At 40.0% G+C, this 10,114-nt stretch overlaps 1 protein-coding gene across 1 annotated transcript; it reads right to left on the reverse strand.

Moving 5' to 3' along the window:
- Window positions 1–1,161: 1,161 nt before the first annotated feature.
- Window positions 1,162–9,716, reverse strand: RBP2 (retinol binding protein 2). The gene is made up of 4 exons (XM_005529490.3): window positions 9,607–9,716; window positions 6,794–6,972; window positions 3,882–3,983; window positions 1,162–2,174 (listed from the first exon to the last, which is right to left on the reverse strand). Exons 1-4 carry the CDS (start codon window positions 9,677–9,679, stop codon window positions 2,121–2,123), a joined length of 408 nt encoding a protein of 135 aa, XP_005529547.1. The 5' UTR covers window positions 9,680–9,716; the 3' UTR covers window positions 1,162–2,120.
- Between the last annotated feature and the right edge of the window lie 398 nt (window positions 9,717–10,114).

The raw sequence follows: 10,114 nt of genomic DNA on the forward strand, positions 1-10,114 counted from the left end.
CAGCATCTCGTGTACCTTCTCACAGGGAGAACAGGGAACCTGGAGTCCTCGACTTAGAGGAAGCACTAGTTAGCAACAACTAAACCATCAGTGTGATCAACATCTGTGGAGGGCCAAGGGACTCCACAAAAACCCTCAGCCCTCAGCCCTGGAAAGGTGGTAACAAGTAGTATCTCCCGAGGTGGGGGTGAGAGAAGCCTTTCTCCCTCAGGCCTTTGCAGGTGAACATTAATCTTCTTGGGTTCTGATGTTCTATTGGTTTGCCAAGTTTGTGTCGCCCTGTTCAACCCCTGTTCACCATTTATGTAAATCCTCTAGAATGTTCTCCCTTCCCTGGACCCCCATTGGCTCCATCTCGGTGCATTGCTCCACCCCTGCTGTCCTATTGGTTCTCCCTGTCCCTAACCCCGCCTATGCACCACTTTTACCTGTTCCCATTGGATCCCAGCCCTTGGAACCACCCCCTCCTGCCTCAGATATAATCCTGGACCCTCAGCCTGTCCTTGTCTTTGTCCTTGGATCCCGATCAAGGCCAAGTGAAGCTCCTGGATTTCCATACCAAGAGCTGTCCCTTCGTCAGTCGTCGCCTTTTTTGCAGTGTGCTCTGGGCCCCAAAAGTGCAGGTCGCTCTTACGGCCGTGTTGTTGTTCTCACACTAAATCCAAAACACAGCTAATAAAATGAAAATTAGCTCAGTCCCAGCTGGAACCAGGATAATGGCCACGGCCACAGAAGTATTGGTGGTATATAAATTAATCAGATTTTTGCAGATGTAACCTAGTTGTCAGCTGGGAGACTCTCACTCCTTTCCTACCCTGAGCTATTGACAGCGAGTGGGCTGAGGAGCAGGTGGAGATGAGGAGAAAGCATATGTTCCTCCATTTCTGCCAAAGTGTTTTCACATATTTTCTGTACTTCCCTACCACTGATATGTTAGGCAGATTTTCACTCCTCCCATACTAAACACAAGATGGGGGATATGGACAAGAGGGAACTTAAGAGTGCTAAAGCTGATGTGAAAGTTTTTTTATTTGAAAAGCAAAGTTGTAGAAAAGACTGTATTTTTGTAGAATAATTCATGTTATTGGGAAAAAGCAGATGAGCTTTTGGGCATACAAGGTCTTCTGGGGAAGGTGTGCACACATATTGTTGAATAATAAAGTTTTTATCTACTGAAGTAGTGTTCATCATGGTTAACTTAAACTTGCCTTTAGCAAAGAACATGAATTCTTCTGAAAAACCCTAAATAAAACTGAGAAGAGTTGCTGGGAAAAGACTTTTCTTTTTACAGTCTCTGAAAGGTGGTACAGGATGAAGATTGCAGCATGCTGACCGCTCTTTCTGCACAGGCTATGCTCAGACTGTGTATGCTCTGCAGTTTTCCTCTCACAGCCCTAAGTGTGCCCCAGTTTTCACACCATGGAGTAACTTTTCAATGCAGAGTTTGCTTCAAGCAGCAGATTTCTCCACTGGGATGGTTATTAGGCTGCCAGTTCTAACTGGAAATTACAGCATTGCCATTGATCCATGTTAGGTTGGAACTGAGGAGCTGCAGCTCTTCACAAAGGCCGTGAGATATTTGTCAGGTGAGAACCAGCAGCACTTTAGACCTGGGCCAAATTCAAGGGAACAGTCCCCATGTGAAAGGACGTGTATTGTGCTCAGTGAGGCATTCTGTTGCCTGAAACTGTGGACTTAGTGATCCAGGACTAAATGAAACAGAAACAGTCCAGTGAATATCCAAAGTTACTCAGTCACCCAAAGACATGACAATAATACAGCACTTTGGAGACATAGGCTGTGATGGAAATAATTGTGACTGTTAATTTTCAGCCTTGTTGCTAATGGACATTCTTCTTGAAGTCATTATAGAGATGTAGGGAAACATTATTTAAAAGACAATTGCTTTTATTTAACTCCAGACTGAAAGGCAAAGGAATTTATGAAGTTTGTAACTGTTTGATGTTATTTCTGTAAAATGTGTTTGTTTCCATAAACAGGCACATGATACATTCACACAGAAATGTCAAAGGAATGAAAATCGGGCTTCATTCTTCTTTTTAGACAAACCATAATAGCATAACATTGTGATGGAGATCTGTGAGGCTTTCTGCTCCATTTTAGTTCTTCTTCTTAAACGTCTGATGGCACACCTGGTCTTCACATGTCAGTTCCTGCAGTATTAAAACAATTAGTAAGGATATAGTGGTAGAAGTTTTAGTTTGCATATATATCAGATCCCACCAGAAATTACTACAACTGAGACACTGCATTAAAAACTTCTGCTTATGAAACAGAGAACAGTAAAAAAAACATGCATTATATGTAACCAAAGAGCAGGTGTGCACCTCATGTTGCAGTAATTAGTTTTTGATATACAAATTGAACTCTAAGAAGAATAAACATGAAAAATGCATTAAATTGTGTTTTAGTTCAAGGCTTTTTCATGCTCTGTTACTAAAACAATATACTCTAATAGTTTATAATTCATGTTATCTGAAAATGCACGAGATGCACTGGAACAAGGAAGTAAATAAAAAAGAGGAATGCCTTAAAAAGTTGATTTGCTTCAGAGGGGTGCCCAGCCATTTCTCAGGGGCCAGAACAATGCACCATTTCTGCCCAGGGCTGCAGTGACCCCTTGAAGGCTGCCCCACTGCAATGCAGCCAGTTTTGGTGCCACCAGGCAGTGTTCCTGTGCCAGACAGGGCTTTGGAGGGACTGGAGCTGTCTTTGTGGCCAGCAGTGGGCCAGACCTGCAGGACGATTTCTGAAGACTGCTGTAAGGATCTGCTTGGCTTTGTTTCCACCAGCCTCAGCCTAAACCTTGGTGCCAGCATGTAGAACCTTTTAGGTCAGCTTTTGAATGTGTGTTCAGGCAGAGCTGGGGAAGTGCCCTGGACAGGTGATTTTAGTCAGGTGGCACATTGTGGTTTTGAATTCCTGTCTTTGACCTTTTGGGCACAGAGATGGGAGCCACTGTGACTGCCTACACCAAGTATGTGTAAAGGAAACTTGTGAAGGAGCAGATGGCTTGGGGCAAAGCAGGACAGACAGGACAGGACAGAACAATGGGCTTTTCTCAAGGATCTACGTACCCTCCACCCACTGTGCCATCCAGTAGGTGCTACCATGCCCATTTCTTGGTTGCTTTCCCAAGAAACTCTGAAATCTTTATCATCACGAGAGATTCAGCAGTGTTCAGTCAAAATTGGGACTTTGTGATCTTGGAGGTCTTTTCCAACCTTAATGATCTGATGATTCTACAATACTGTTATTTTGAAATCTTCCTGCCCGTCACTGATTGCTGATTTCCTGCACAGGCTTTTCTGACCTATCTTGGACTCACCACTTCTATCTTTGGGCTACAGTTTGCTACTTTAGATGTTTGAATTTGTTATTGAACTAGGAAAAAATAATTGCAGTATAGGTTGTTGTGGGATCTGCTTGAATGTCCAGGCGTTTCTGATCTGTATTACAGCACAGTGTGCTAAAATTTCATATTGCTTTGCTCTGAACAAAGAATACCATTTTTCTTCCAATCTGATTGGGGTTTTTTTCTTCTTTTTTTCCCTATCAGTGATTATATAAAAATGAGATTATGCTAGAGGTGAAATGTAACAAGAAGGGTTAAGAGCTGGAGGGAAGTGGACTGGAGCAAAAAAAAACCACTGCAGGGTTTTGACTTAATTGGGAGCAGGTGGAAAGAAATTGAGCATTCCTGAGCTGAACCAGAGGGGGAAATTCCTTAAAGTTCAGAGATCAGAACTGTCTAAAGACCTTTCTAACTAGAAAAAAAACCCCAAATCGTTTGAAATGGAAAGCTTGAGCCTGTGCTGCAGCCTCAGTGAAGTGCTGTGGATCTGTGGAGCAGCCCTTACCAGGTGCAGTATGTCTCCTTCAATCCAGTGCTTCCAGCCCCTGTTGTTCTTTTCACCTTTCTGAACAGAGACCAGTTTGTCACCATCCCAGGTCACCAGGGTCTGCATGAATCAGAGAATTAACTCAGTTATATTAACCAGAAGCTAATGAACATGCAAAAGTAAATTCAATGTGAATACACAGTTACAGTTGCTTCCTATCATTCTCCATCTTCCTCATAAAAAAACTAAACCCAAAGCATTTAAACAATCACATTCAGAGTGACAACAGTGTGATGAAGGGAAGCTTTTGCAGTTCTTTGTTGTCATTTCCACGTGTTTCTTCCCATATGTGAGTATCAAGTAGTGAATTGTTGAGTGTGTCTACAGCTACTTGTGTAATACATACAAAGTGCATTTTTTTCCTTGCTGTTTAAAGCCATTAATGAAAAAATTACAGATCTCATGAATGAAGACTTGAGAGCTTGTACTGAAAAGTGCAGTGCTAACACCTTTTCTAGCTCTGCATAAAGTTACAAGAGGAAGAGTAAGTTAATATCATCTCCTACACTAAATTTGTTTGTGTATTTTCATGTACTTTCACAAAGAAATTTAAAGAGATGTGATCATAAGCTGGACAATGTGGTGTAGCTGACCCTGCTAGAGCAGATGGGTTGGACCTGGTGTTCCCAGGAGATCCCTTCCACCCTCAACCATCTCCTGGTGTGATTCAGTCTGGCAGCAGCACACAAAGTACTGGGTTATCCCAGTTCTTGTCCAGGAGCAGGATAACCCTTAACCTAAGTGAGGAAAAGTTCTCTTTACAGGCTGAATTATCTGTCTGCAGATGTGCCTTTAGGGACGTATTTAACCATGTGTCAGACAACTCCCTATTTGACACCAGCTACAGTCCATGAAAGCTCAGTTATTATAAAGCTCCAAGCATATTGGGAGCTTAATTCATTTTCTAGTTCAGCACTGGATGATTTATTTCTGTTATGAGGGAGCTTTCCATTAATAATGAGACAAAACTCATTCAATTTCAGTTAATTTCTTTCTTATTTACGGAATTTTCAAGCTACATGCTCTTTAAATTATCTATGCCCTCTTTACATTTAAATGTGGCCTACTGATTTTATTACCTTCATCTAACTTTAATGTGTTTGAGGCATTGTTTTGTTAATAAAATGACCAGAAAATACTTTTAGAGCAATTCAGAGAATAATGGCACGACATGCATACTTCTTCCTTCTCCTCTCTAGGAACAAATAACATGATTTGTTTAGAAACTAATGTTAGACTAAAGTAATTAAAGCAGGTAGGGTTATAAATGCATAATTCCTTCCTTCCTCCCTCCCTCTCTCCCTCCCTCAAGTGAACAGATTTTGCAGAGCAAGGCTTTGGTAGTGGTGATGAGCACTAGAGGAGCACTAATTGATGGATTTAAGGAGTGATGAAACTAATGAGTCCTTTGATCCTGAGCAATGCCTTCAACTGATCTGAAGAGATGTGGGAGCAGTGTTTTTAAGTAAAGACTTTGTCACAGGAATTTCTTCCACCCAGTGCCCACTGGAGAAGGAGACAGAAAGACAATTTAGATATAGGGGTGTTCAGAACAGTGAAAAAAATGGGTCTTACTCTTTGATGGCTTGCAGTGCTGTGAATGAGAAATAATTTGGAGGAAATCACAGGAATTACACTGCACAAAGTTAGCTGAGAATTAAAAGTGATCCCTGGTGAACAAACAACGTCTTCTGTAAAATTTGTGCCCCTCCAGTAAAGGATAATGTGAGTTCAAACGTAAACTTTTCCTTTATGCTGCCACTTTTCCTGTGGCAATTGCCAAAACAAATGTGTCTCGTTGACAGTGAGTTTTGGTCTCAGCTTCTCAGAGTTTGGCAGCTGTGAGCTGAGTGGCAGAACACAGGGCTGGGAATTTGCAGAGCTGCTAAGATGGAGATTGGGTGAATGATGACCAGAGGAGGAAGGGGATGCTGCACTAGCAAGGCTCCCACAGGGACAGCCAATGGAAATTTAAGATCTACATTTGAAAGTGTTGCTTACAGATTTTAGGGCGAGAAGAAAGTAAAATAGAGGCGGTATTGATACAGAAACGTGAAACCGAATTCAGGATGTGAATTGGTGCTTGTGTGTATTCTTTTCCTCCCTGACTTCTCTGAGAGAGCCTCGGTTGAATCCCCCAGGAGCTGACTCTGCCACAGGAGGTAGGGCAGGGGCTACAACACTGCCCTTAATGCAGGTATTATCCTCAAATCTCCCTGGAAGGAGATTTGTCTGAGCAAATGGCCACAGGTTCCTGGGGGAGTTCAGAGCGCAGGTTACCCCAGTTATCCCCCAGGCAGTGAAGCACCCACTGCTGGGCCTCCTTGCCCCTCTGCCCTGCCACCTGAACCGCTCCAAGCTCTTTTATTTTTGTCCTTGCCCCTTCCCAAAGCTCCCCTAACATTAAAATCTAAGTGCAGCTTTATTTTTAACCATGTCCAACTGTTAAACTGCGCAGCTGAGACTGATTAGTGCAAACACAGCCATCCCAAAATGAAAAGTTATATTGATGCGGTCCTGAATTTACAGGGATGAACCCACAGTTTCATTGAGGAGGATGCAGAGGTAAAAATACAATTTTTCTACTTTCTAGAAACACAAGGTGTATCAGAAAAGCTGGAAAAATCCCCCACTAGAAAAACCTAATTAATGATTGTCCTCACGTATCCCAGTAGCCATCCTGATTTGCATTTCTTATAAATGCTTGTAGCAGGAAAGAAAAGTGTCTCAGGCTGCATTTCTGCTTTATAAAAATCCTCAGATGTCTGTAAAATATTTGGGTTTCACTTAACATATTCAGCTGATTTTGGGACCTGCTGGCTCCTGGTGCTAACTGTGGTATAAACAGATATCAGGTACCAGGTTTTTACCTTTACCACTCGGTTATCCAGTCCTTTGGTGTGCTCTTCAAACTCCACTCCCACAGTGAAATCCACATCATAGTTTCTGAAAGTACTGATTGTTTTGGTTTTAAAATTGTCTCCATTTTGAACAATCTCCTTTGTTTGTTTCAAGTGTTTTGCAATCTTACGAGTTGCAAAATCAATACCTATCGAAAAGGAGAAAAGAGAGCGAAAATTCCAGTATTTGCTAACAAAATTAAATTTTATTTAAATTTAAATTCAAATTTACAAATTAAAAATAAATAAAATAAATGAGACATACTTCCACAAATGGTGCTTTTACCTGCAGCATTTTTCAGAGAAAAAGGTAATGTCAACTAAAAATCATCTTGTATTTACGAGTATCTTTCACTGATAATAGATTTATTTATTAACAGGATATCTGTGGGAACATTGTGAGCATCCAATACAACATACAACCAGGACTGAATAGATGCTGGTATGTTAAATCACCTGAATTTTTTTTGAGAATGAGAAACAAGAGGGGCTATTAGGCCTGACAGTGCCTTTTTGGCCTCACTAAAGAAGGATATGAGAATAACATTCTTTGTCAGAGATTTGGCATGTTAGAATGGGTGTGTAATCAAGGGAGAATGAGTATGTAATCAAGAGGACCTGGACATGTTACTTTTATGATGAACCTATAGTCTATGGGAGTATACAGGAGATTAATTAATTAGCTCAAAAGAAATAAAATTATATTCATGAAAAAAGAAGCAATCAAATAAAAACCTGAAATCCATTATTGTTCGATAGCAGACACACACAGAAATTGCAGTTCAAAAGGAGACAAATTTGAAGTCAGAAGTCAAGTATCCATGTAGAGCATTTGACAGTTTCTGTTTAATATTCTGTCAGCGTTTTCTGCAGTGCTGATCTCCTTAACACCCTGATTTTGTTCATCATGAGGACTGACACGATAATGCACACAACTGCTGGGGGCTGAAAGCATTGCCAGTCACCAAAGGGAGAAAATCCATGACCACCATCCCAGTTTTCCCAGTCAACCCCCCAGTGCCAACAGCATCACCATCTGCAATAAATGACATAAATAATAAATAGCTGCCAGGGAATCTTATTTTGGTGCTGTATGCAAATGAAATCATCTCCCGTGTTTCTGCAAGAGACTGAGAAATGGGTTTGGTTTGCTGACCATCCTTTGGTGGTTTCAGGTGGGCGTTAATCACTGTCAGCTCAGCAATGCCACTTGCTAATGGAGCCCTTTTTCTTCTGCTAGATTCATTATCCTACTTGGGAAGTACTAATCGAATTGAGTAAGAGGATAGGCTTGAAAAAAATGTGACTTTTAAACATGGGGAATAATGGTCTTGTTCAGTATTTATATTCAAGACTTCTTGGGTATATTTTATCTGCTGTGGTGGATTAAAGGAATCTCCGGGGCTGATTTATAGCCAGGCAACATAAAATTTAGTTCTCTCTGTGGGAAAAAAATGTCTAGACCTCTAAAGAAATGCTATTTCTGACTAATATATTGGCCTTGTAGCTCCTGGAGAAAAATCAGGGAGGTTTTTTTAAAGCATGGTTTTCATACCTGCATTTTGAACAATGTAAGCAATAAAAATGATATGTAGTTCTATTAGAGTAGATTTAAGTACTTTGTAACATGTTTATGATAAAATCAAACTTTCTGATTTAAAGGGCAAAACTAATCTTAATTAAAGTAGAGAAAAGTGTATTCATTAATTAAAAGGACAGATGAATTTTTTAAAAAAACCTCAAAACCTCAGTGTGCTTTGAATCTGAGCACATTAATATTTGAAATACAAAATAAAAAAGATAAAATGGTGAGAAAAAGAGTAGAAGAATATCTTTGCAGCCTATCCCTGCCATTTCTTTCTGAGAATCACCTGCAGCACATGCATCTTTGCCATGCTTTGGGGTTGGGTTTTTTTGCTTATTTATTGGCAGTTTTAAATTACTATTACTGACAGTGTATATATAACTTATCATTTATATATGCACATAAATCACTTCAATTAATGTGTATCTTTCTCCTGAAATTCAAGACATTGTCCTAATCATTCTCATTGTCCTAATAATTCTCATTTCCAAGATCTCTTTTTGTCCCTCACATGTGTATATGCACATTATTTACAGATGCCCCTGAAGTTGTTTTTTTCCACAAATACAAAAGCTAAAAACTATGAATTGTGAAACTTACCTTTCTCCCTTAAAAGGGTCAAAACTGAGAAAATTGCAACTGCTTTCAATTGTTGATTAATAATGATGAGAGTTTATTTTTATGCATTTATGTATTTATTCTATTTCAATCTGAACAGATCCATCAATTAGGATTAAGATTCTTTGGCAGAACTAGTAGAAAATCAGTTAAAGCATCAAATTTTCCATCTCTGTACTGTAATTGGTTCAAAGCACTAATTAAATAATGGCATTGTTACTTTAGTGCTACAGAATATCTTATTCCTCTTTAACCAGATTGTGGCTCCACTGTTACAGTAAGAATATACCAGGAGTAAAAAAGAGCTTCTAGATCTGAAAACCTTTTGGTTTGGGGCTTTTTTTCCTGACCTGTATCTGTTTTTTCATTTATCTAAATAAAGAACAGCATCTTTGTCTACAAGTCTTCATTTGCTTATGTAATTAGATCATTGCAATTTTAAGAACAATTACTTGATTTGTGATTGGCAGAATCCCTTATGCCACAATGTACATTACAGAAAAAGCTCATTAATTTTTAGAAGGATTTGACTTAGGATTGAACCATTTTCTCTTGATATTATTAATATTTTGCCATTTACCTAAAGCAACCATGTAGCCTTCAAAGTTTTCATTGGTTACCATTTCCCACGTCCCATTGTAGTCGGCAGGCATGGTGGCGAGAGCCCAGACCCAGCTTCAGCTCAGGAGGTGAGACTGGAACCAGCCTCTGCTCACAGGATGTTTTATAAACCTTTCCATATCTTTTTTCCCACTCAGGTTTATGGCTTTGCAGATAGTGCAGTTGAAGGGGCAGAGTGATAACCCTGGAAACTTTGCTTTCATTGGCAAAGTTCAGCTGAACAGCTGGCAGACAAAGAGCACTTTCAGAAATAGGGACTAATATAGGATGTGATTTTACAGTGACCTTTGTAAAGAAATGCTGGCACCATGGAATACCTTTGAAATATATTGAACACCATGGCAAATTGTACAACCCAGTTAAAGTCTCCAAAGTGAATTGTTCTTAGCTCCTTTCTATGTGTCACCTTTCCCTACGAAGTGGAGTTTCCCAGAGCTGACCCATCCACAACTCCCATTTAAAGCTGA

This window comes from Pseudopodoces humilis, chromosome 11 (genome assembly GCF_049639895.1).
Source record: "Pseudopodoces humilis isolate 2021_Gansu_Grassland_sample_001 chromosome 11, ASM4963989v1, whole genome shotgun sequence".
Lineage (NCBI taxonomy): Eukaryota > Metazoa > Chordata > Aves > Passeriformes > Paridae > Pseudopodoces > Pseudopodoces humilis.

Bases quoted from the DNA above. Each gene is read 5' to 3' on its own strand.
- RBP2 (XM_005529490.3), bottom strand. From the start codon at position 9,679: ATGCCTGCCGACTACAATGGGACGTGGGAAATGGTAACCAATGAAAAC. The intron at 3,984-6,793 runs GTAAAAACCTGG...TGATTCATGCAG, and splicing joins TGGATAACCGAGTGGTAAAG to ACCCTGGTGACCTGGGATGG. The intron at 2,175-3,881 runs GTAAGGGCTGCT...TTAATACTGCAG, and splicing joins AAGGAGACATACTGCACCTG to GAACTGACATGTGAAGACCA.